General features: G+C 49.7%; 2 protein-coding genes and 1 long non-coding RNA gene across 5 annotated transcripts in view; 2 read left to right on the top strand and 1 right to left on the bottom strand.

Moving 5' to 3' along the window:
* Positions 1 to 3237, top strand: part of LOC123741909 (B9 domain-containing protein 1) — a 50646-nt gene extending 47409 nt beyond the window's left edge. The window contains exon 7 of the mRNA XM_082976208.1: positions 2828 to 3237. Within this exon, the coding sequence (XP_082832334.1) occupies positions 2828 to 2991 (164 nt within the window). The 3' untranslated portion in view covers positions 2992 to 3237. The remainder of the gene's footprint in view (positions 1 to 2827) is intronic.
* A 6285-nt stretch (positions 3238 to 9522) lies between these two features.
* Positions 9523 to 9868, top strand: LOC145879777 (uncharacterized). The gene is made up of 3 exons (XR_014392534.1): positions 9523 to 9635; positions 9674 to 9723; positions 9758 to 9868. It is a non-coding gene; the product is annotated as an uncharacterized LOC145879777 (long non-coding RNA).
* A 3571-nt stretch (positions 9869 to 13439) lies between these two features.
* Positions 13440 to 26653, bottom strand: part of epn2 (epsin 2) — a 35738-nt gene continuing 22524 nt past the window's right edge. Inside the window, exons 7-11 of one of the 3 annotated variants that reach the window (XM_082976206.1) lie at positions 26305 to 26421; positions 23029 to 23137; positions 20545 to 20694; positions 16185 to 16364; positions 13440 to 15177 (exon numbers count right to left, since the gene is read on the bottom strand). In XM_082976206.1, coding sequence (XP_082832332.1) covers positions 14840 to 15177; positions 16185 to 16364; positions 20545 to 20694; positions 23029 to 23137; positions 26305 to 26421 — 894 coding nt within the window. In that variant the 3' untranslated portion in view covers positions 13440 to 14839. The remainder of the gene's footprint in view (positions 15178 to 16184; positions 16365 to 20544; positions 20695 to 23028; positions 23138 to 26304; positions 26422 to 26653) is intronic. The other 2 variants (XM_082976207.1, XM_082976205.1) reach the window with 2 other exon arrangements.

The following is a 26653-nucleotide window of genomic DNA, read 5'->3' as shown; positions in this document are numbered from 1 at the left end:
TCTCTCTCTCTACCATCTTTAAATGTATCCTGGTGTCTCTCTCTACCATCTTTAAATGTATCCTGGTGTCTCTCTCTCTCTCTACCATCTTTAAATGTATCCTGGTGTCTCTCTCTCTCTCTCTACCATCTTTAAATGTATCCTGGTGTCTCTCTCTCTCTCTCTCTCTCTCTCTCTACCATCTTTAAATGTATCCTGGTGTCTCTCTCTCTCTCTCTACCATCTTTAAATGTATCCTGGTGTCTCTCTCTCTCTCTCTACCATCTTTAAATGTATCCTGGTGTCTCTCTCTCTCTCTCTACCATCTTTAAATGTATCCTGGTGTCTCTCTCTCTCTACCATCTTTAAATGTATCCTGGTGTCGCTCTCTCTCTCCATCTTTAAATGTATCCTGGTGTCTCTCTCTCTCTCTCTCTCTCTACCATCTTTAAATGTATCCTGGTGTCTCTCTCTCTCTCTCTACCATCTTTAAATGTATCCTGGTGTCTCTCTCTCTCTACCATCTTTAAATGTATCCTGGTGTCTCTCTCTCTCTCTCTACCATCTTTAAATATATCCTGGTGTCTCTCTACCATCTTTAAATGCATCCTGGTGTCTCTCTCTCTCTCTCTACCATCTTTAAATATATCCTGGTGTCTCTCTACCATCTTTAAATGTATCCTGGTGTCTCTCTCTCTCTCTACCATCTTTAAATGTATCCTGGTGTCTCTCTCTCTCTCTCTACCATCTTTAAATATATCCTGGTGTCTCTCTACCATCTTTAAATGCATCCTGGTGTCTCTCTCTCTCTCTACCATCTTTAAATGCATCCTGGTGTCTCTCTCTCTCTACCATCTTTAAATGTATCCTGGTGTCTCTCTCTCTCTCTCTCTCTCTCTACCATCTTTAAATGTATCCTGGTGTCTCTCTCTCTCTCTACCATCTTTAAATGTATCCTGGTGTCTCTCTCTCTCTCTACCATCTTTAAAGGCATCCTGGTGTCTCTCTCTCTCTCTCTCTCTACCATCTTTAAATGTATCCTGGTGTCTCTCTCTCTCTCTCTACCATCTTTAAATATATCCTGGTGTCTCTCTACCATCTTTAAATGCATCCTGGTGTCTCTCTCTCTCTCTACCATCTTTAAATGCATCCTGGTGTCTCTCTCTCTCTACCATCTTTAAATGTATCCTGGTGTCTCTCTCTCTCTCTACCATCTTTAAATGTATCCTGGTGTCTCTCTCTCTCTCTCTACCATCTTTAAATGTATCCTGGTGTCTCTCTCTCTCTCTCTACCATCTTTAAATGTATCCTGGTGTCTCTCTACCATCTTTAAATGCATCCTGGTGTCTCTCTCGCTCTCTCTACCATCTTTAAATGTATCCTGGTCTCTCTCTCTCTCTCTCTCTCTCTCTCTACCATCTTTAAATGTATCCTGGTGTCTCTCTCTCTCCATCTTTAAATGTATCCTGGTGTCTCTCTCTCTCTACCATCTTTAAATGTATCCTGGTGTCTCTCTCTCTCTCTCTCTCTCTCTACCATCTTTAAATGCATCCTGGTCTCTCTCTCTCTCTCTCTCTCTCTCTACCATCTTTAAATGTATCCTGGTGTCTCTCTCTCTCTCTCTACCATCTTTAAATGTATCCTGGTGTCTCTCTCTCTCTACCATCTTTAAATGTATCCTGGTGTCTCTCTCTCTCTACCATCTTTAAATGTATCCTGGTGTCTCTCTCTCTCTCTCTCTCTCTCTACCATCTTTAAATGTATCCTGGTCTCTCTCTCTCTCTCTCTCTCTCTCTCTACCATCTTTAAATGTATCCTGGTGTCTCTCTCTCTCTCTCTCTCTACCATCTTTAAATGTATCCTGGTGTCTCTCTCTCTCTCTCTACCATCTTTAAATGTATCCTGGTGTCTCTCTCTCTCTCTCTACCATCTTTAAATGTATCCTGGTGTCTCTCTACCATCTTTAAATGCATCCTGGTGTCTCTCTCGCTCTCTCTACCATCTTTAAATGTATCCTGGTGTCTCTCTCTCTCTACCATCTTTAAAGGCATCCTGGTGTCTCTCTACCATCTTTAAAGGCATCCTGGTGTCTCTCTCTCTCTTTACCATCTTTAAATGTATCCTGGTGTCTCTCTCTCTCTTTACCATCTTTAAATGTATCCTGGTGTCTCTCTCTCTCTTTACCATCTTTAAATGTATCCTGGTGTCTCTCTCTCTCTCTACCATCTTTAAAGGCATCCTGGTGTCTCTCTCTCTTTACCATCTTTAAATGTATCCTGGTGTCTCTCTCTCTCTCTCTTTACCATCTTTAAATGTATCCTGGTGTCTCTCTCTCTCTCTACCATCTTTAAATGTATCCTGGTGTCTCTCTCTCTCTCTCTACCATCTTTAAATGTATCCTGGTGTCTCTCTCTCTCTCTACCATCTTTAAATGTATCCTGGTGTCTCTCTCTCTCTACCATCTTTAAATGTATCCTGGTGTCTCTCTCTCTCTCTCTCTCTCTCTCTACCATCTTTAAATGTATCCTGGTGTCTCTCTCTCTCTACCATCTTTAAATGCATCCTGGTGTCTTTCTCTCTCTACCATCTTTAAATGTATCCTGGTGTCTCTCTCTCTCTACCATCTTTAAATGTATCCTGGTGTCTCTCTCTCTCTACCATCTTTAAATGTATCCTGGTCTCTCTCTCTCTACCATCTTTAAATGTATCCTGGTGTCTCTCTCTCTCTCTCTCTCTACCATCTTTAAATGTATCCTGGTCTCTCTCTCTCTCTACCATCTTTAAATGTATCCTGGTGTCTCTCTACCATCTTTAAATGTATCCTGGTGTCTCTCTCCGTCTGTCTCAGTGACCAGGGTTCGTTCCCAGGGTTTTGTCTCCCTGTCCTTCCACATTGTGACTAAAGACATGAAGAGACTGGGTTACGACACCACACCTTCCGAGACCGCACACACTCCGTCACACACTGCTGTCGCAGGCATCGGACCCGGAGACCAGCCCTACAGCACGTGATGGAAACACACACACAGGGACCAAGGACTACACCACCTCCTCCCTCCCTCCCTCCCTCCTGTGTGGTCCTCCCTCCTCCCTCCCTGACCCCTGTGTGGCCCTCCCTCCTCCCTCCCTGACCCCTGTGTGGTCCTCCCTCCTCTCTCCCTCCCTCCTGTGTGGTCCTCCCTCCTCCCTCCCTGACCCCTGTGTGGCCCTCCCTCCTCCCTCCCTCCTGTGTGGTCCTCCCTCCCTCCCTCCCTCCTGTGTGGCCCTCCCTCCCTCCTGTGTGGTCCTCCCTCCCTCCCTCCCTCCCTCCTGTGTGGTCCTCCCTCCCTCCCTCCCTCTGTGTGGTCCTCCCTCCCTCCCTCCCTCCCGTGTGGTCCTCCCTCCTCCCTCCCTGACCCCTGTGTGGTCCTCCCTCCTCCCTCCCTGACCCCTGTGTGGCCCTCCCTCCCTCCCTCCTGTGTGGCCCTCCCTCCCTCCTCCCTCCCTCCCTGACCCCTGTGTGGCCCTCCCTCCCTCCCTCCTGTGTGGCCCTCCCTCCCTCCCTCCCTCCCTGACCCCTGTGTGGCCCTCCCTCCCTCCCTCCCTGACCCCTGTGTGGCCCTCCCTCCCTCCCTCCTGTGTGGCCCTCCCTCCCTCCCTCCCTCCTCCCTCCCTGACCCCTGTGTGGTCCTCCCTCCCTCCCTCCCTCCTGTGTGGTCCTCCCTCCCTGACCCCTGTGTGGTCCTCCCTCCTCCCTCCCTCCTCCCTCCCTGACCCCTGTGTGGCCCTCCCTCCCTCCCTCCTGTGTGGCCCTCCCTCCCTGACCCCTGTGTGGTCCTCCCTCCCTCCCTGACCCCTGTGTGGTCCTCCCTCCTCCCTCCCTGACCCCTGTGTGGTCCTCCCTCCTCCCTCCCTGACCCCTGTGTGGTCCTCCCTCCTCCCTCCCTCCTCTCTCCCTGACCCCTGTGTGGTCCTCCCTCCCTCCTCCCTCCCTCCCTCCTGTGTGGTCCTCCCTCCTCCCTCCTTCCCTCCTGTGTGGTCCTCCCTCCTCCCTCCCTGACCCCTGTGCTGAGAGTGGAAGAGGGGGTGTCATTCACACTGATGTAGGACCTGCTGATCCCCTCTGTAATAATCTATCTGGCCTGGGGACATTCATTCAGACCAGGATTCTCTCTGTTGAGCAGCGAGCTGGACAGCTGTTGATGCAGTTGTTAAAATATACATTTCCCCCGTCGACCGATAACAGCCTTTACATGACTGCAAACATTGCTTTTTGTTGTTGTTGTTGTCTACAAACCGTAATTGGATTGAATCCCCCAGCCTCCCCGTTAGTAACCACCCGTAATTGGATTGAATCCCCCAGCCTCCCCGTTAGTAACCACCCGTAATTGGATTGAATCCCCCAGCCTCCCCGTTAGTAACCACCCGTAATTGGATTGAATCCCCCAGCCTCCCCGTTAGTAACCACCCGTAATTGGATTGAATCCCCCAGCCTCCCCGTTAGTAACCACCTGTAATTGGATTGAATCCCCCAGCCTCCCCGTTAGTAACCACCTGTAATTGGATTGAATCCCCCAGCCTCCCCGTTAGTGACCACCTGTAATTGGATTGAATCCCCCAGCCTCCCCGTTAGTAACCACCCGTAATTGGATTGAATCCCCCAGCCTCCCCGTTAGTAACCACCCGTAATTGGATTGAATCCCCCAGCCTCCCCGTTAGTAAGCACCCGTAATTGGATTGAATCCCCCAGCCTCCCCGTTAGTAAGCACCCGTAATTGGATTGAATCCCCCAGCCTCCCCGTTAGTAAGCACCCGTAATTGGATTGAATCCCCCAGCCTCCCCGTTAGTAACCACCCGTAATTGGATTGAATCCCCCAGCCTCCCCGTTAGTAACCACCCGTAATTGGATTGAATCCCCCAGCCTCCCCGTTAGTAACCACCCGTAATTGGATTGAATCCCCCAGCCTCCCCGTTAGTAACCACCCGTAATTGGATTGAATCCCCCAGCCTCCCCGTTAGTAACCACCCGTAATTGGATTGAATCCCCCAGCCTCCCCGTTAGTAACCACCCGTAATTGGATTGAATCCCCCAGCCTCCCCGTTAGTAACCACCCGTAATTGGATTGAATCCCCCAGCCTCCCCGTTAGTAACCACCTGTAATTGGATTGAATCCCCCAGCCTCCCCGTTAGTAACCAGGATGTTGGTAAGTCAATGTGTTCGGCGTCTCGCTCAGGGAAGGTCTAGTTACTGTAGATCCAATCAGATGGGGGTTTTCAGCTGACGTTTTGACAGCGGAGGAGCGGCGTTAATAAGAGCCGTCCAGAGGGGCTCCTGGGGTTTATCCGATGGCTGCACGGAGCGGCGTTAAGATAAATCCTGGTCTCGCTTAGTTTGGATAGTCATTCTCTGTTTTAAATGTTTATTTAACTAGGAAAGTCAGTTAAGAACAAATTCTTATTATTTACAATGACGGTCTACCGGGGAACAGTGGGTTAACTGCCTTGTTCAGGGGGCAGAACGACAGATTTGTACCTTGTCAGCTCGGGGATTCGATCTTGCAATCTTTCGGTTACTAGTCCAACGCTCTAACTAACCACTAGGCTACGCTGTCGTCCCTGTTGATAAGCAACTAGTTAAGGTCAGCAGAAGGATTTACATGTAGCCTTGTAAAACACCTCGATTAGGCTGTTAGGAAAACCTCTGATTTTCAAATCTGAGCGTCTTTATTTTCTAGATATCCTACACTTTCTCCTTCCGAGCGTCTTTATTTTCTAGATATCCTACACTTCCTCCTTCTGAGCGTCTTTATTTTCTAGATATCCTACACTTTCTCCTTCCGAGAGTCTTTATTTTCTAGATATCCTACACTTCCTCCTTCCGAGCGTCTTTATTTTCTAGATATCCTACACTTCCTCCTTCTGAGCGTCTTTATTTTCTAGGTATCCTACACTTCCTCCTTTGAGAGTTTTAACGCCAGTAGGACGGGGTTAAAACGCTTGATCTGATGTTGTAATTTTGACTGATAATAAAAAACGTACTGTGTTTTATAACAAGGTGTCGTCTGCGTTGTGTCTCTCTACTACCTGTGTTTCCGTCTCACTGTATTACAGTAGAAGGTCACGGGGGTCACGGACCGTAGCCCAAATGTTTCTCAACGGGTAAACCGTTTAACTCTTAGCAACTAAAACGGAAGCAAACAACCTGGACCTGAATTTGTCCAATAGAAACTCTGTTTCTTCTTTTCCGTCGCAAAACGTTTAAGAGACGAATGAATAAACCCATGGTTATACTGTGTTTCCAGCTGCACATCAGTAACACACACACACACACACGAGAGAGACAGGCCACACACACACACGAGAGAGACAGGCCACACACACACACACGAGAGAGACAGGCCACACACACACACGAGAGAGACAGGCCACACACACACACGAGAGAGACAGGCCACACACACACGAGAGACAGGCCACACACACACGAGAGACAGGCCACACACACACACACGAGAGACAGGCCACACACACACACGAGAGACAGGCCACACACACACACGAGAGACAGGCCACACACACACGAGAGAGACAGAGAAACGGAGACGTCAGCGCTTAAAGAGATCCATTTTATTGGTCCGTAGCAGGTCCAGGTGTAGCTGGCGCCCCGCGGGTTTTAGACTGGTGTAAATATGCCCCTCCCTCCCCACACTGATCCTATAAAACCCAGGAAGGAATGACAGAATAAACAGACCACAATATATAATATAATGTTACAATAATACAAATGATATAAATTATATTGTGAAACAGGTTAGCATTACCATCCGCACACAAGCAGCTCCCAAGATATATTAAGGTGTAAATAAAGATGAGAGTGAGAACATTGGAATAATACAGAAATCTGAACATGGGACGCTTTCAGACAGGAAGGAGTGTCATAATGTTGTCTGTGAAGTCCAGTAACCACACTGTTGTCTGTGAAGCCCAGTAACCTCAGAAAGGGTCCTGTCTGTCTCAGCTGTAATACCAGTCTACAGGGTAACAGTCTGGTGGTCCAGTCTACAGGGTAACAGTCTGGTGGTCCAGTCTACAGGGTAACAGTCTGGTGGTCCAGTCTACAGGGTAACAGTCTGGTGGTCCAGTCTACAGGGTAACAGTCTGGTGGTCCAGTCTACAGGGTAACAGTCTGCTGGTCCAGTCTACAGGGTAACAGTCTGCTGGTCCAGTCTACAGGGTAACAGTCTGCTGGTCCAGTCTACAGGGTAACAGTCTGCTGGTCCAGTCTACAGGGTAACAGTCTGCTGGTCCAGTCTACAGGGTAACAGTCTGCTGGTCCAGTCTACAGGGTAACAGTCTGCTGGTCCAGTCTACAGGGTAACAGTCTGCTGGTCCAGTCTACAGGGTAACAGTCTGCTGGTCCAGTCTACAGGGTAACAGTCTGCTGGTCCAGTCTACAGGGTAACAGTCTGCTGGTCCAGTCTACAGGGTAACAGTCTGCTGGTCCAGTCTACAGGGTAACAGTCTGCTGGTCCAGTCTACAGGGTAACAGTCTGCTGGTCCAGTCTACAGGGTAACAGTCTGCTGGTCCAGTCTACAGGGTAACAGTCTGCTGGTCCAGTCTACAGGGTAACAGTCTGGTGGTCCAGTCTACAGGGTAACAGTCTGGTGGTCCAGTCTACAGGGTAACAGTCTGGTGGTCCAGTCTACAGGGTAACAGTCTGGTGGTCCAGTCTACAGGGTAACAGTCTGCTGGTCCAGTCTACAGGGTAACAGTCTGCTGGTCCAGTCTACAGGGTAGGAGGGGAACAGTCTACATGGTAGGAGGGTAACAGTCTGGTGGTCCAGTCTACAGGGTAACAGTCTGGTGGTCCAGTCTACAGGGTAACAGTCTGCTGGTCCAGTCTACAGGGTAACAGTCTGGTGGTCCAGTCTACAGGGTAACAGTCTGGTGGTCCAGTCTACAGGGTAACAGTCTGGTGGTCCAGTCTACAGGGTAACAGTCTGGTGGTCCAGTCTACAGGGTAACAGTCTGCTGGTCCAGTCTACAGGGTAACAGTCTGCTGGTCCAGTCTACAGGGTAACAGTCTGCTGGTCCAGTCTACAGGGTAACAGTCTGCTGGTCCAGTCTACAGGGTAACAGTCTGCTGGTCCAGTCTACAGGGTAACAGTCTGCTGGTCCAGTCTACAGGGTAACAGTCTGCTGGTCCAGTCTACAGGGTAACAGTCTGCTGGTCCAGTCTACAGGGTAACAGTCTGCTGGTCCAGTCTACAGGGTAACAGTCTGCTGGTCCAGTCTACAGGGTAACAGTCTGCTGGTCCAGTCTACAGGGTAACAGTCTGCTGGTCCAGTCTACAGGGTAACAGTCTGCTGGTCCAGTCTACAGGGTAACAGTCTGCTGGTCCAGTCTACAGGGTAACAGTCTGCTGGTCCAGTCTACAGGGTAACAGTCTGCTGGTCCAGTCTACAGGGTAACAGTCTGCTGGTCCAGTCTACAGGGTAACAGTCTGCTGGTCCAGTCTACAGGGTAACAGTCTGCTGGTCCAGTCTACAGGGTAACAGTCTGCTGGTCCAGTCTACAGGGTAACAGTCTGCTGGTCCAGTCTACAGGGTAACAGTCTGCTGGTCCAGTCTACAGGGTAACAGTCTGCTGGTCCAGTCTACAGGGTAACAGTCTGGTGGTCCAGTCTACAGGGTAACAGTCTGGTGGTCCAGTCTACAGGGTAACAGTCTGGTGGTCCAGTCTACAGGGTAACAGTCTGGTGGTCCAGTCTACAGGGTAACAGTCTGGTGGTCCAGTCTACAGGGTAACAGTCTGGTGGTCCAGTCTACAGGGTAACAGTCTGGTGGTCCAGTCTACAGGGTAACAGTCTGGTGGTCCAGTCTACAGGGTAACAGTCTGCTGGTCCAGTCTACAGGGTAACAGTCTGCTGGTCCAGTCTACAGGGTAACAGTCTGGTGGTCCAGTCTACAGGGTAACAGTCTGCTGGTCCAGTCTACAGGGTAACAGTCTGCTGGTCCAGTCTACAGGGTAACAGTCTGGTGGTCCAGTCTACAGGGTAACAGTCTGCTGGTCCAGTCTACAGGGTAACAGTCTGCTGGTCCAGTCTACATGGTTTAGCTTATAAAACGGTCCAGAAACACAGAAAGGCGTTAAAATGAATTTCCATTTAACAGTCAATAAGACAAGTCGTAAACAACAACAGTTTGTCTGTCAGGTGTCCTGCCGTCCCTGTTGGTTAGTAAAGTGTCCCAACGGTGGCCTGTCTAGGACAGGTCAGTTACAGACAGACAGACAGGTTGTGTAGTCTAGGACAGGTCAGTTCCAGACAGACAGACAGGTTGTGTAGTCTAGGACAGGTCCGTTACAGACAGACAGGTTGTGTAGTCTAGGACAGGTCAGTTCCAGACAGACAGACAGGTTGTGTAGTCTAGGACAGGTCAGTTCCAGACAGACAGACAGGTTGTGTAGTCTAGGACAGGTCCGTTACAGACAGACAGGTTGTGTAGTCTAGGACAGGTCCGTTACAGACAGACAGACAGGTTGTGTAGTCTAGGACAGGTCAGTTCCAGACAGACAGACAGACAGGTTGTGTAGTCTAGGACAGGTCAGTTCCAGACAGACAGACAGACAGGTTGTGTAGTCTAGGACAGGTCAGTGACAGACAGACAGACAGGTTGTGTAGTCTAGGACAGGTCCGTTACAGACAGACAGACAGACAGGTTGTGTAGTCTAGGACAGGTCAGTCACAGACAGACAGACAGGTTGTGTAGTCTAGGACAGGTCAGTTACAGACAGACAGACAGGTTGTGTAGTCTAGGACAGGTCAGTTCCAGACAGACAGACAGACAGGTTGTGTAGTCTAGGACAGGTCCGTTACAGACAGACAGACAGACAGACAGGTTGTGTAGTCTAGGACAGGTCAGTCACAGACAGACAGACAGACAGACAGGTTGTGTAGTCTAGGACAGGTCAGTTCCAGACAGACAGACAGACAGGTTGTGTAGTCTAGGACAGGTCCGTTACAGACAGACAGACAGACAGGTTGTGTAGTCTAGGACAGGTCAGTCACAGACAGACAGACAGACAGACAGGTTGTGTAGTCTAGGACAGGTCAGTTCCAGACAGACAGACAGACAGGTTGTGTAGTCTAGGACAGGTCAGTCACAGACAGACAGACAGACAGGTTGTGTAGTCTAGGACAGGTCCGTCACAGACAGACAGGTTGTGTAGTCTAGGACAGGTCAGTCACAGACAGACAGACAGACAGGTTGTGTAGTCTAGGACAGGTCCGTTACAGACAGACAGTCTAGGACAGGTCAACGACAGACAGGCTGTGTAGTGACAGACAGCTGATATGAACAGTGATTAGAGTGTAGTAATAACAATAGAAAAGAGGATTACGACAGTGACATTAAAGACCAACATTTATCCCCCGTTAACCACAGTCCTGGAATCAGATGTTAACTCCTGTCTACATAGTGGAGGTTAGGGACCCCCGTTAACCACAGTCCTGGAATCAGATGTTAACTCCTGTCTCTACATAGTGGAGGTTAGGACCCCCGTTAACCACAGTCCTGGAATCAGATGTTAACTCCTGTCTCTACATAGTGGAGGTTAGGACCCCCGTTAACCACAGTCCTGGAATCAGATGTTAACTCCTGTCTCTACATAGTGGAGGTTAGGACCCCCTGTTAACCACAGTCCTGGAATCAGATGTTAACTCCTGTCTCTACATAGTGGAGGTTAGGACCCCCGTTAACCACAGTCCTGGAATCAGATGTTAACTCCTGTCTACATAGTGGAGGTTAGGACCCCCGTTAACCACAGTCCTGGAATCAGATGTTAACTCCTGTCTCTACATAGTGGAGGTTAGACCCCCGTTAACCACAGTCCTGGAATCAGATGTTAACTCCTGTCTCTACATAGTGGAGGTTAGGACCCCCGTTAACCACAGTCCTGGAATCAGATGTTAACTCCTGTCTCTACATAGTGGAGGTTAGGACCCCCCGTTAACCACAGTCCTGGAATCAGATGTTAACTCCCGTCTCTACATAGTGGAGGTTAGGACCCCCGTTAACCACAGTCCTGGAATCAGATGTTAACTCCCGTCTCTACATAGTGGAGGTTAGGACCCCCGTTAACCACAGTCCTGGAATCAGATGTTAACTCCTGTCTCTACATAGTGGAGGTTAGACCCCCGTTAACCACAGTCCTGGAATCAGATGTTAACTCCTGTCTCTACATAGTGGAGGTTAGGGACCCCCGTTAACCACAGTCCTGGAATCAGATGTTAACTCCTGTCTCTACATAGTGGAGGTTAGGACCCCCCGTTAACCACAGTCCTGGAATCAGATGTTAACTCCCGTCTCTACATAGTGGAGGTTAGGACCCCCCGTTAACCACAGTCCTGGAATCAGATGTTAACTCCCGTCTCTACATAGTGGAGGTTAGGACCCCCGTTAACCACAGTCCTGGAATCAGATGTTAACTCCTGTCTCTACATAGTGGAGGTTAGACCCCCGTTAACCACAGTCCTGGAATCAGATGTTAACTCCTGTCTCTACATAGTGGAGGTTAGGGACCCCCTGTTAACCACAGTCCTGGAATCAGATGTTAACTCCTGTCTCTACATAGTGGAGGTTAGGGACCCCCCGTTAACCACAGTCCTGGAATCAGATGTTAACTCCTGTCTCTACATAGTGGAGGTTAGGGACCCCCCGTTAACCACAGTCCTGGAATCAGATGTTAACTCCTGTCTCTACATAGTGGAGGTTAGGACCCCCTGTTAACCACAGTCCTGGAATCAGATGTTAACTCCTGTCTACATAGTGGAGGTTAGGGACCCCCGTTAACCACAGTCCTGGAATCAGATGTTAACTCCTGTCTCTACATAGTGGAGGTTAGGGACCCCCCGTTAACCACAGTCCTGGAATCAGATGTTAACTCCTGTCTACATAGTGGAGGTTAGACCCCCCGTTAACCACAGTCCTGGAATCAGATGTTAACTCCTGTCTACATAGTGGAGGTTAGGGACCCCCCGTTAACCACAGTCCTGGAATCAGATGTTAACTCCTGTCTCTACATAGTGGAGGTTAGGACCCCCGTTAACCACAGTCCTGGAATCAGATGTTAACTCCCGTCTCTACATAGTGGAGGTTAGGACCCCCGTTAACCACAGTCCTGGAATCAGATGTTAACTCCTGTCTCTACATAGTGGAGGTTAGGACCCCCGTTAACCACAGTCCTGGAATCAGATGTTAACTCCTGTCTCTACATAGTGGAGGTTAGGACCCCCTGTTAACCACAGTCCTGGAATCAGATGTTAACTCCCGTCTCTACATAGTGGAGGTTAGGACCCCCGTTAACCACAGTCCTGGAATCAGATGTTAACTCCTGTCTACATAGTGGAGGTTAGACCCCCGTTAACCACAGTCCTGGAATCAGATGTTAACTCCTGTCTCTACATAGTGGAGGTTAGGACCCCCTGTTAACCACAGTCCTGGAATCAGATCTTAACTCCTGTCTCTACATAGTGGAGGTTAGGACCCCCGTTAACCACAGTCCTGGAATCAGATGTTAACTCCCGTCTCTACATAGTGGAGGTTAGGGACCCCCCGTTAACCACAGTCCTGGAATCAGATGTTAACTCCTGTCTCTACATAGTGGAGGTTAGGGACCCCCCGTTAACCACAGTCCTGGAATCAGATGTTAACTCCTGTCTACATAGTGGAGGTTAGACCCCCGTTAACCACAGTCCTGGAATCAGATGTTAACTCCTGTCTCTACATAGTGGAGGTTAGACCCCCGTTAACCACAGTCCTGGAATCAGATGTTAACTCCTGTCTCTACATAGTGGAGGTTAGGGACCCCCCGTTAACCACAGTCCTGGAATCAGATGTTAACTCCTGTCTCTACATAGTGGAGGTTAGACCCCCGTTAACCACAGTCCTGGAATCAGATGTTAACTCCTGTCTCTACATAGTGGAGGTTAGGGACCCCCGTTAACCACAGTCCTGGAATGAGATGTTAACTCCTGTCTCTACATAGTGGAGGTTAGGACCCCCCGTTAACCACAGTCCTGGAATCAGATGTTAACTCCTGTCTACATAGTGGAGGTTAGACCCCCGTTAACCACAGTCCTGGAATCAGATGTTAACTCCTGTCTACATAGTGGAGGTTAGACCCCCGTTAACCACAGTCCTGGAATCAGATGTTAACTAGGTTAAGGGATCTGATGCTAGATAGACAGAAAGGTTCAACCTCCTCGTTATTCCGTCGACCCCCAGACAGGGGGGGGGGGGGGCCCTGATGAACTCCAGACAGGGGGGGGGGCCCTAATGAACTCCAGCCGGGGGGGGGGGGGGCCCTAATGAACTCCAGACGGGGGGGGGGGGGGGGCCCTGATGAACTCCAGCCGGGGGGGGGGGCCCTGATGAACTCCAGCCGGGGGGGGGGGGGGCCCTAATGAACTCCAGACAGGGGGGGGGGGCCCTAATGAACTCCAGACAGGGGGGGGGCCCTAATGAACTCCAGACAGGGGGGGGGGGCCCTAATGAACTCCAGACAGTTGTACAATAACAGATGTCAACAGAAACCAAATCCCTTGTGTCTTTCACTCCCAAATAAACACCGTCTCTCCCTCTTTCTGAGAAAGTTGATCCACTCCGGTCACCAGTTCATATATACACGCTGACCTCAGGGGTTAAAGTTCATGTACATATTGACCTCAGGGGTTAAAGTTCATATACACGTTGACCTCGGGGTTGCTGTGTGTCAGGGTCATAGGTCAGGGTCCTAAGCAGTGACCTCAGAAGTTGTGGCCGGTAACGGGAGGAGGGACACAGTGTACCGGACAGTGGAGTCGTCTCCAGCTAAGGACTAACGGTGAAGCAACAGTCACAGCTAAATGAGCATGTGCAAAATCCCTGCTTAGTACACACACACACCCCTCACCGGGGCTGTAGAAGTTTAGTTAGATTCACTCTGTGATCAGAGACGAGCTTTAAAAAAACAGTCAGAACAGCCAGGAATACTGTCTACAGGACACAGTCTCTGAGCTGAGAGAGGAGAGGGGGAAGAGAGAGAGAGAGAGAGGAGCGGGGAAGAGAGAGAGAGAGAGAGGAGCGGGGAAGAGAGAGAGAGAGAGGAGCGGGGAAGAGAGAGAGAGAGAGGAGCGGGGAAGAGAGAGAGAGAGAGGAGCGGGGAAGAGAGAGAGAGAGAGGAGCGGGGAAGAGAGAGAGAGAGAGGAGCGGGGAAGAGAGAGAGAGAGAGGAGCGGGGAAGAGAGAGAGAGAGGAGAGGGGAAGAGAGAGAGAGAGGAGAGGGGAAGAGAGAGAGAGAGGAGAGGGGAAGAGAGAGAGAGAGAGCGGAAGAGAGAGGAGCGGGGAAGAGAGAGAGAGAGAGGGGAAGAGAGAGGAGCGGGGAAGAGAGAGAGAGAGAGGAGCGGGGAAGAGAGAGAGAGAGAGGGGAAGAGAGAGGAGCGGGGAAGAGAGAGAGAGAGGGGAAGAGAGAGAGAGGAGCGGGGAAGAGAGAGAGAGAGGAAGAGAGAGAGAGGAGCGGGGAAGAGAGAGAGAGAGAGGGGAAGAGAGAGAGAGGAGCGGGGAAGAGAGAGAGAGGAGCGGGGAAGAGAGAGAGAGAGAGGAAACGGGAAGAGAGAGAGAGAGAGGAAACGGGAAGAGAGAGAGGAAACGGGAAGAGAGAGAGGAGAGGAAACGGGAAGAGAGAGAGGAGAGGAAACGGGAAGAGAGAGAGGAGAGGAAACGGGAAGAGAGAGAGGAGAGGAAACGGGAAGAGAGAGAGGAGAGGAAACGGGAAGAGAGGAAACGGCGAGGTGGAAAGACTGAGGAGAGGATTCCAGGGGTGTTGTCGAGGTGTTCCCTCACAACAGGAAGGGGTTGGTGGTCCCAGGAGGATGTGTGCCCGCTGTGGGGGGCAGAGCTGAACTGAACAGGGGCTGGGACATAGACACAGAGGTTGGGATACCCCCCATCCCTCCAATCCCGGGGACCATGTGGCCCGTCAGGGGGACCATCCCCAGGGGCTGGGGTGGTGGCAAGGAGGAGAGGGGCAGAGGGTCTGCCATGGAGGACAAGCTGCTAAACCCTGCACCACCTCCCAGACTCAGGCCTGGCATAGGGCTGATCCTCATCTGGTTTAAGGTAGGGGGGTTAGGCTGGCCCATCTGGAACGGGTTGGCCTGGGGGGCGGCTACAGGGACTAAGGAAATCACAGGAAGAGACAAACAGAACAGAGAGAAGACATCAGCAAAACACCAGAGAGATTGACTCAGTGAGCATAGCCTTGCTATTGAGAAAGGTCGTCCGTAGGCAGACCTGGCTCTCAAGAGAAGACAGGCTATGTGCAACACTGCCCACAAAATGAGGTGGAAACTGAGCTGCACTTCCTAAACCTCCTGCCAAATGTATGACCATATTAGAGACACATATTTCCCTCAGATTACACAGATCCACAAATAACTCGAAAACAAACCCGATTTTGATAAACTCTCATATCTACTGGGTGAAATACCACAGTGTTCCATCACAGCAGCAAGATGTGTGACCTGTTGCCACAAGAAAAGGGCAACCAGTGAAGAACAAACACCTTTGTAAATACAACCCATATTTATGTTGATTTATCTTCCATTTTGTACTTTAACTATTTGCAAAACACTGTATATAGACAATGGTATTTTAAATGTATTTATTCTTCTTTGAGTGTAAATGTTTACTGTTTATTATCTACTTCACTTGCTTTGGCAACGTTAACACATGTTTTCCATGACAATAAAGACCCTTAAATTGAGAGAGAGAGATTGTATTCAAACTCAACAAGTTTCAACATCTGTCTCTGTATTGTGTGTGTGTGTGTGTGTGTGTGTGTGTGTGTGTGTGTGTGTGTGTGTGTGTGTGTGTGTGTGTGTGTGTGTGTGTGTGTGTGTGTGTGTGTGTGTACCACAGAAGTTTCCCAAACTCAGTCCTGGGGGGGAACCCCCAAGGGGAACACGGTTTGGGTTTTTGGTTTCCTACCACGACACACCTGATTTAAATAAAAACTCATCATCATCATCATCATCAAGCTTTGATCAGTTGAATCAGCTGTGTAGTGGTCAGGGGCCCAAAACCCCAAACCGTGTTCCCCTTGGGGTTCCCCCAGGACTGAGTTTTGGGGAACCCTGATGTACCATCTGTCCAGTACTGGGTGTTCGGTACGGTGGTCGGTACCTGCGGCAGCGAGGAAGGGGTTGACTACAGGAGCAGGCTGAGGAGGCTTGGTGACCAGTGAGTCCAGGTTGACCAATGCTGCATTAGGACCCAGGAAGGACTCTGGGGTCTTCCTGCTGGGGAGAGGGTCAAACAGGTCCTCGGTACCGCTAGTCAGGGAGGAGAGACCCCGACCATCACCTGGAGGATTACAGAGAGACAGGTTACCTCTGGCTGTCTCCACGGTTAAGGAGGGTTACAGAGAGAGAGACAGGTTACCTCTGGCTGTCTCCACAGTTAAGGAGGATTACAGACAGACAGAGACTCCTGTCTCAGCCTCCAGTATTTATGCTGCAGTAGTTTATGTGTCTGGGGGCTAGGGTCAGTCTGTTATATCTAGTGTCGTGTGTGAATCTAACCTGTCTAGGGTAAGGGGAAGTATTTTGAGGTCCGGATGAAAAGCGTGCCCAAAGTAAGCTGCCTGCTACTCAGGCCCAAAAGCTAGGATATGCATATAATTGGTAGATTTGGATAGAAAACACTAACGTTTCTAAACTGTTAAAATAATGTCTGTGAGTATAACAGAACTGATATGGCAGGCGAAACCCCAAGGACAAACCATCCCCCCAAAAATATAAAAAAATAAATAAAAAAATAATCAACCTACCCCTATATTCAATGGCTATCACTTTTATTATAAGGCCAAGTCCTCCCAGATTGCAGTTCCTAGGGCTTCCACTAGATGTCAGTCTTAGAAAGAGTTTCAGGCTGGTTTTTGGAAAAATGAGACAGAAATTGTAGTTTTTCCAAGCGCGTTCTTTGGTGTTTTTCTCCGGTAAAAACAATAACGATTCTCCGTCTTAAATTTTATCGTTTATTTACGTATTAGGGTACCTAAGGTTTGATTAAAAACGTTGTTTGACATGTTTGGAAAAGTTTATTAGTAACATTTGGGATTCATTTTGTATGTATTTTGATGGAGGGAAACTGGGTGGATTATTGACTGAAGCGCGGCAGCTAAACTGAGTTTTTATAGATATAAAGAAGGACATTATCGAACAAAAGGACCATTTGTGATGTATCTGGGACCTTTTGGAGTGCCAACAGAAGATCACCAAAGGTAAGGCATTTTCTAAATTGCTATTTCTGACTTTCGTGTCGCACCTGCCTGGTTGAAATATGTTTTTCATGCGTTTGTATTCGGGGCGCTGTCCTCAGATAATTGCAAGGTTTGCTTTCGCCGTGAAGCCTTTTTGAAATCCGACAAAGCGGCTGGATTAACAAGAAGTTATCCAATAACCAATAACCAGACCTTGGTCTCAGCAGGACTCCCTGATCCAATAACCAGATCCCCCTGAACTAAACCCTGGTGTTGAGGCGTAGGGTCCAGCTACTACCGGCTAACTAAACCCTGGTGTTGAGGCGTAGGGTCCAGCTACTACCGGCTAACTAAACCCTGGTGTTGAGGCGTAGGGTCCAGCTACTACCGGCTAACTAAACCCTGGTGTTGAGGCGTAGGGTCCAGCTACTACCGGCTAACTAAACCCTGGTGTTGAGGCGTAGGGTCCAGCTACTATCGGCTAACTAAACCCTGGTGTTGAGGCGTAGGGTCCAGCTACTATCGGCTAACTAAACCCTGGTGTTGAGGTGTAGGGGCTAGCTACTATCGGCTAACTAAACCCTGGTGTTGAGGTGTAGGGGCCAGCTACTACCGGCTAACTAAACCCTGGTGTTGAGGTGTAGGGGCCAGCTACTACCGGCTAACTAAACCCTGGTGTTGAGGTGTAGGGGCCAGCTACTACCGGCTAACTAAACCCTGGTGTTGAGGTGTAGGACCCAGCTACTACCGGCTAACTAAACCCTGGTGTTGAGGCGTAGGACCCGGCTACTACCGGCTAACTAAACCCTGGTGTTGAGGCGTAGGACCCGGCTACTACCGGCTAACTAAACCCTGGTGTTGAGGCGTAGGACCCGGCTACTACCGGCTAACTAAACCCTGGTGTTGAGGCCAGCTACTACCGGCTAACTAAACCCTGGTGTTGAGGTGTAGGGGCCAGCTACTACCGGCTAACTAAACCCTGGTGTTGAGGCGTAGGGGCCAGCTACTACCGGCTAACTAAACCCTGGTGTTGAGGTGTAGGGGCCAGCTACTACCGGCTAACTAAACCCTGGTGTTGAGGTGTAGGGGCCAGCTACTACCGGCTAACTAAACCCTGGTGTTGAGGTGTTGAGGCCAGCTACTACCGGCTAACTAAACCCTGGTGTTGAGGCCAGCTACTACCGGCAAACTAAACCCTGGTGTTGAGGTGTTGAGGCCAGCTACTACCGGCTAACTAAACCCTGGTGTTGAGGCGTAGGGGCCAGCTACTACCGGCTAACTAAACCCTGGTGTTGAGGCGTAGGGGCCAGCTACTACCGGCTAACTAAACCCTGGTGTTGAGGCTAGCTACTACCGGCTAACTAAACCCTGGTGTTGAGGCTAGCTACTACCGGCTAACTAAACCCTGGTGTTGAGGCTAGCTACTACCGGCTAACTAAACCCTGGTGTTGAGGCTAGCTACTACCGGCTAACTAAACCCTGGTGTTGAGGCTAGCTACTACCGGCTAACTAAACCCTGGTGTTGAGGCTAGCTACTACCGGCTAACTAAACCCTGGTGTTGAGGCCAGCTACTACCGGCTAACTAAACCCTGGTGTTGAGGCCAGCTACTACCGGCTAACTAAACCCTGGTGTTGAGGCGTAGGGGCCAGCTACTACCGGCTAACTAAACCCTGGTGTTGAGGCGTAGGGTCCAGCTACTACCGGCTAACTAAACCCTGGTGTTGAGGCGTAGGGTCCAGCTACTACCGGCTAACTAAACCCTGGTGTTGAGGCGTAGGGTCCAGCTACTACCGGCTAACTAAACCCTGGTGTTGAGGCGTAGGGTCCAGCTACTACCGGCTAACTAAACCCTGGTGTTGAGGCGTAGGGTCCAGCTACTACCGGCTAACTAAACCCTGGTGTTGAGGCGTAGGGTCCAGCTACTACCGGCTAACTAAACCCTGGTGTTGAGGCGTAGGGTCCAGCTACTACCGGCTAACTAAACCCTGGTGTTGAGGTGTAGGGGCTAGCTACTATCGGCTAACTAAACCCTGGTGTTGAGGTGTAGGGGCCAGCTACTACCGGCTAACTAAACCCTGGTGTTGAGGCGTAGGGGCCAGCTACTACCGGCTAACTAAACCCTGGTGTTGAGGCGTAGGACCCGGCTACTACCGGCTAACTAAACCCTGGTGTTGAGGCCAGCTACTACCGGCTAACTAAACCCTGGTGTTGAGGCGTAGGGGCCAGCTACTACCGGCTAACTAAACCCTGGTGTTGAGGCGTAGGGGCCAGCTACTACCGGCTAACTAAACCCTGGTGTTGAGGTGTAGGGGCCAGCTACTACCGGCTAACTAAACCCTGGTGTTGAGGTGTAGGGGCCAGCTACTACCGGCTAACTAAACCCTGGTGTTGAGGTGTTGAGGCCAGCTACTACCGGCTAACTAAACCCTGGTGTTGAGGCCAGCTACTACCGGCAAACTAAACCCTGGTGTTGAGGTGTTGAGGCCAGCTACTACCGGCTAACTAAACCCTGGTGTTGAGGCGTAGGGGCCAGCTACTACCGGCTAACTAAACCCTGGTGTTGAGGCGTAGGGGCCAGCTACTACCGGCTAACTAAACCCTGGTGTTGAGGCTAGCTACTACCGGCTAACTAAACCCTGGTGTTGAGGCTAGCTACTACCGGCTAACTAAACCCTGGTGTTGAGGCTAGCTACTACCGGCTAACTAAACCCTGGTGTTGAGGCTAGCTACTACCGGCTAACTAAACCCTGGTGTTGAGGCTAGCTACTACCGGCTAACTAAACCCTGGTGTTGAGGCCAGCTACTACCGGCTAACTAAACCCTGGTGTTGAGGCCAGCTACTACCGGCTAACTAAACCCTGGTGTTGAGGTGTTGAGGCCAGCTACTACCGGCTAACTAAACCCTGGTGTTGAGGTGTAGGGGCCAGCTACTACCGGCTAACTAAACCCTGGTGTTGAGGTGTAGGGGCCAGCTACTACCGGCTAACTAAACCCTGGTGTTGAGGTGTAGGGGCCAGCTACTACCGGCTAACTAAACCCTGGTGTTGAGGTGTAGGGGCCAGCTACTACCGGCTAACTAAACCCTGGTGTTGAGGTGTAGGGGCCAGCTACTACCGGCTAACTAAACCCTGGTGTTGAGGTGTAGGGGCCAGCTACTACCGGCTAACTAAACCCTGGTGTTGAGGTGTAGGGGCCAGCTACTACCGGCTAACTAAACCCTGGTGTTGAGGTGTAGGGGCCAGCTACTACCGGCTAACTAAACCCTGGCGTTGAGGCGTACCTGAGTAGGTGGCATTGGGTCGTGTTCCTCCAGAACCCCAGGGGTCAGGAGCAGCGTTGGTTCCCCAGGGATCACTGCTCTTCATGGGGGCAACAGAGGAGGACGGTGGGCCCCAGGGGTCGACCGGAGCCACTGGTTTTGGGGCTGCACCTGGACACACAGACACAACTCGAGTTTAACCCAGTTCAGTAGACAAGTCATTCCTTCTGTCTGTCCGATTGCCTGTTGCGTCGTTTTCAGGTCAGTACTGTTCTGGACTACTAACATCTCCCCCCCTCCCAGTAGATATATCAGGGCCAGTCTCTCTCTCCCAGTAGATATATCAGGGCCAGTCTCTCTCTCCCAGTAGATATATCAGGGCCAGTCTCTCTCTCCCAGTAGATATATCAGGGCCAGTCTCTCTCTCCCAGTAGATATATCAGGGCCAGTCTCTCCCTCCCAGTAGATATATCAGGGCCAGTCTCTCTCTCCCAGTAGATATATCAGGGCCAGTCTCTCTCTCCCAGTAGATATATCAGGGCCAGTCTCTCTCTCCCAGTAGATATATCAGGGCCAGTCTCTCTCTCCCAGTAGATATATCAGGGCCAGTCTCTCTCTCCCAGTAGATATATCAGGGCCAGTCTCTCTCTCCCAGTAGATATATCAGGTCAGTAGATATATTTAGCAGGGATAGTATAGTATAGCAGGGATAGTATAGTGTAGTATAGTGTAGTGTAGTATAGCAGGGATAGTATAGTCAGTATAGCAGGGATAGTGTAGTGTAGTGTAGTATAGTATAGCAGGGATAGTATAGTATAGTGTAGTGTAGTATAGTATAGTATAGTGTAGTATAGTATAGTCAGTATAGCAGGGATAGTATAGTATAGTCAGTATAGCAGTATAGTACAGTATAGCAGTGTCCCCGCCCTTCCCCGCCCCCTTCCCCGCCGGTCCCCAGTCCCCGCCGGTCCCCGGTCCCCGCCGGTCCCCGGTCCCCTTCCAGTCACTAACCTGTCTTGCCTACTACTTCCTAAAACAACATACTGTGTACTAATCATTCTGCATACCATTTTGAATGCAGTGTTCAGTAAAACTCTGAATACAGGAAGTAACAATCTCAACATCCTCCTCCTACATGATAAACGAGTCATCTAAATGACCACTTGCATCGATTCCCGCCGTTTGTTAAATTATGGGAACAGCTCGTTCCCTAATCTGGATCGTCCCCTAATCTGGATTATCATGCCGTTTGTTAAATTACGGGAACAGCTCGTCCCCTAATCTGGATTATCATGCTGTTTGTTAAATTACGGGAACAGCTCGTCCCCTAATCTGGATTATCATGCTGTTTGTTAAATTACGGGAACAGCTCGTCCCCTAATCTGGATTATCATGCTGTTTGTTAAATTATGGGAACAGCTCGTTCCCTAATCTGGATTATCATGCTGTTTGTTAAATCACGGGAACAGCTCGTCCCTTAATCTGGATTATCATGCCGTTGGTTAAATTACGGGAACAGCTCGTCCCCTAATCTGGATTATCATGCTGTTTGTTAAATTATGGGAACAGCTCGTTCCCTAATCTGGATTATCATGCTGTTTGTTAAATTAAGGGAACAGCTCGTTCCCTAATCTGGATTATCATGCTGTTTGTTAAATTATGGGAACAGCTCGTCCCCTAATCTGGATTATCATGCTGTTTGTTAAATTATGGGAACAGCTCGTCCCCTAATCTGGATTATCATGCTGTTTGTTAAATTACGGGAACAGCTCGTCCCCTAATCTGGATTATCATGCCGTTTGTTAAATTACGGGAACAGCTCGTCCCCTAATCTGGATTATCATGCTGTTTGTTAAATTACGGGAACAGCTCGTCCCCTAATCTGGATTATCATGCTGTTTGTTAAATTACGGGAACAGCTCGTCCCCTAATCTGGATTATCATGCTGTTTGTTAAATTATGGGAACAGCTCGTTCCCTAATCTGGATTATCATGCTGTTTGTTAAATCACGGGAACAGCTCGTCCCTTAATCTGGATTATCATGCCGTTGGTTAAATTACGGGAACAGCTCGTCCCCTAATCTGGATTATCATGCTGTTTGTTAAATTATGGGAACAGCTCGTTCCCTAATCTGGATTATCATGCTGTTTGTTAAATTAAGGGAACAGCTCGTTCCCTAATCTGGATTATCATGCTGTTTGTTAAATTATGGGAACAGCTCGTCCCCTAATCTGGATTATCATGCTGTTTGTTAAATTATGGGAACAGCTCGTCCCCTAATCTGGATTATCATGCTGTTCGTCAAACACATGTTGATAACAAAAAGACGATTCTCTTCCTGATTAGATGAAAAAACCCCAAACTGAGTATTACATCCTGGTATTTAAAGCCCTCCACTATCTATCTACATGTCACATGCTATAAAACGTTATATTTTCACATGACCTGCTATTTAGAGCACAGGTATGGGTATTCAGACACGGTGTGTGTGTGTGTGTGTGTACCGTAGGCCTGCCAGGGATCTGGTGGGGCGGCAGCTCCTCCCGCCCCCCAGGGGTCGGACGAATCCCCCTCTGGTACATCCATCAGATCCAACAGAGAGGACTGGGCCTGCTGGGAGGAGAGAGAGACAGAGAGAGACAGAGAGAGACAGAGAGAGACAGACAGTGAGAGAGACAGAGAGAGAGACAGAGAGAGAGACAGAGAGAGACACAGAGAGAGAGACACAGAGAGAGAGAGACACAGAGAGAGAGACACAGAGAGAGAGACACAGAGAGAGACACAGAGAGAGACACAGAGAGAGACACAGAGAGAGACACAGAGAGAGACACAGAGAGAGACACAGAGAGAGACACAGAGAGAGACAGAGAGAGAGACAGAGAGAGAGACAGAGAGAGAGACAGAGAGAGAGACAGAGAGAGAGACAGAGAGAGAGACAGAGAGAGAGACAGAGAGAGAGACAGAGAGAGAGACAGAGAGAGAGACAGAGAGAGACAGAGAGAGACAGAGAGAGACAGAGAGAGACAGAGAGAGACAGAGAGAGACAGAGAGAGAGACAGAGAGAGAGACAGAGAGAGAGACAGAGAGAGACAGAGACAGAGAGAGACAGAGACAGAGAGAGAGACAGAGAGAGACAGAGAGAGACAGAGAGAGACAGAGAGAGACAGAGAGAGAGACAGAGAGAGAGACAGAGAGAGACAGAGAGAGAGACAGAGAGAGAGACAGAGAGAGACAGAGAGAGACAGAGAGAGACAGAGAGAGAGACAGAGAGAGACAGAGAGAGAGACAGAGAGAGAGACAGAGAGAGAGACAGAGAGAGAGACAGAGAGAGAGACAGAGAGAGACAGAGAGAGACAGAGAGAGACAGAGAGAGACAGAGAGAGACAGAGAGAGACAGAGAGAGACAGAGAGAGACAGAGAGAGACAGAGAGAGACAGAGAGAGACAGAGAGAGACAGAGAGAGACAGAGAGAGACAGAGAGAGAGAGAGAGAAGCACCCGAAAGTCATAAAATTCTGTCCACATTTACTTTTCCTCCGCCAACAAGATGAGTAACGAACAGCGAAATCACTAGTCTGTATCAATCTACTATCCGACCCGTCCTCACATAGTAGACAAGTTGACCTATCCTATTGGTCAGCTTGTTGAGAAAGAAACAGCCTATTTCCCAAACACACTCTGGGGACGATCGATCCCAAAATCACAATAGATGCTAATATGACTAGGGCTATCATCCAACTAGCGCGGGATGATAATATGACCAGGGTTCTCTCTCTCAGCTGTCTGATGGGAGAAAATCTCTCTCTCAGCTGTCTGATGGGAGTGTGTAGCTCTCTCTCTCTCTCAGCTGTCTGATGGGAGTGTGTAGCTCTCTCTCTCTCTCAGCTGTCTGATGGGAGAAAATCTCTCTCTCAGCTGTCTGATGGGAGTGTGTAGCTCTCTCTCTCTCTCAGCTGTCTGATGGGAGAAAATCTCTCTCTCAGCTGTCTGATGGGAGTGTGTATCTCTCTCTCTCTCTCAGCTGTCTGATGGGAGAAAATCTCTCTCTCAGCTGTCTGATGGGAGTGTGTATCTCTCTCTCTCTCTCAGCTGTCTGATGGGAGTGTGTATCTCTCTCTCTCTCTCTCTCTCTCAGCTGTCTGATGGGAGTGTGTATCTCTCTCTCTCTCTCTCTCTCAGCTGTCTGATGGGAGTGTGTATCTCTCTCTCTCTCTCTCTCTCAGCTGTCTGATGGGAGTGTGTATCTCTCTCTCTCTCTCTCTCTCAGCTGTCTGATGGGAGTGTGTATCTCTCTCTCTCTCTCTCTCTCAGCTGTCTGATGGGAGTGTGTATCTCTCTCTCTCTCTCTCTCTCAGCTGTCTGATGGGAGTGTGTATCTCTCTCTCTCTCTCTCTCTCAGCTGTCTGATGGGAGTGTGTATCTCTCTCTCTCTCTCTCTCTCTCAGCTGTCTGATGGGAGTGTGTATCTCTCTCTCTCTCTCTCTCTCAGCTGTCTGATGGGAGTGTGTATCTCTCTCTCTCTCTCTCTCTCAGCTGTCTGATGGGAGTGTGTATCTCTCTCTCTCTCTCTCTCTCTCAGCTGTCTGATGGGAGTGTGTATCTCTCTCTCTCTCTCTCTCTCTCAGCTGTCTGATGGGAGTGTGTATCTCTCTCTCTCTCTCTCTCTCTCAGCTGTCTGATGGGAGTGTGTATCTCTCTCTCTCTCTCTCTCAGCTGTCTGATGGGAGTGTGTATCTCTCTCTCTCTCTCTCTCAGCTGTCTGATGGGAGTGTGTATCTCTCTCTCTCTCTCTCTCAGCTGTCTGATGGGAGTGTGTATCTCTCTCTCTCTCTCTCTCTCAGCTGTCTGATGGGAGTGTGTATCTCTCTCTCTCTCTCTCTCTCAGCTGTCTGATGGGAGTGTGTATCTCTCTCTCTCTCTCTCTCAGCTGTCTGATGGGAGTGTGTATCTCTCTCTCTCTCTCTCTCTCTCAGCTGTCTGATGGGAGTGTGTATCTCTCTCTCTCAGCTGTCTGATGGGAGTGTGTATCTCTCTCTCTCAGCTGTCTGATGGGAGTGTGCATCTCTCTCTCTCAGCTGTCTGATGGGAGTGTGTATCTCTCTCTCTCAGCTGTCTGATGGGAGTGTGTATCTCTCTCTCTCAGCTGTCTGATGGGAGTGTGTATCTCTCTCTCTCAGCTGTCTGATGGGAGTGTGTATCTCTCTCTCTCAGCTGTCTGATGGGAGTGTGTATCTCTCTCTCTCTCTCTCTCAGCTGTCTGATGGGAGTGTGTATCTCTCTCTCTCTCTCTCAGCTGTCTGATGGGAGTGTCTCTCTCTCTCTCTCTCTCTCAGCTGTCTGATGGGAGTGTCTCTCTCTCTCAGCTGTCTGATGGGAGTGTGTATCTCTCTCTCTCTCTCTCAGCTGTCTGATGGGAGTGTCTCTCTCTCTCTCTCTCTCTCAGCTGTCTGATGGGAGTGTCTCTCTCTCTCAGCTGTCTGATGGGAGTGTCTCTCTCTCTCTCTCAGCTGTCTGATGGGAGTGTCTCTCTCTCTCTCTCTCAGCTGTCTGATGGGAGTGTCTCTCTCTCTCAGCTGTCTGATGGGAGTGTCTCTCTCTCTCTCTCAGCTGTCTGATGGGAGTAAAGCTGTCTCTCACTCTCTCTACGTCGACTGGTATATCAAATGGGATTTTTGTTCCTTCTCCTGGACGGCACCCATTTTATTTAATCGGCTTTTAAATACATTTTAAAAATGAGCCCGACTAACGGAAACCCTGAGAAAGCTCTCTGTGTTTCTGTACCTCTCTTTTCTTCTTGGCTAACTTTCCAGAGCCGGTATCACCGAGGGCTTTTCCTTTACGACTCTCCTCTAGCGCCATCTGGAGTCTCAGGTCATCTCCCCGACGCATCCTATCCTCCTACACAGAGACACAGAGACAGAAAGAGACAGAGACAGAGGGACAGAAAGAGACAGAAAGAGACAGAGACAGAGGGACAGAAAGAGACAGAGAGAGAGAGACACAAAGAGAGACAGAGAGAGAGACAGAGAGAGAGACAGAGAGAGAGACAGAGAGAGAGACAGAGAGAGAGACAGAGAGAGAGACAGAGAGAGAGACAGAGAGAGAGACAGAGAGAGAGACAGAGAGAGAG

Source organism: Salmo salar, chromosome 06, assembly GCF_965601325.2.
Source record: "Salmo salar chromosome 06, fSalSal1, whole genome shotgun sequence".
NCBI lineage: Eukaryota > Metazoa > Chordata > Actinopteri > Salmoniformes > Salmonidae > Salmo > Salmo salar.
Note: the sequence above shows the minus strand (reverse complement) of the source record. Positions and strands in the feature narration are given on the sequence as shown.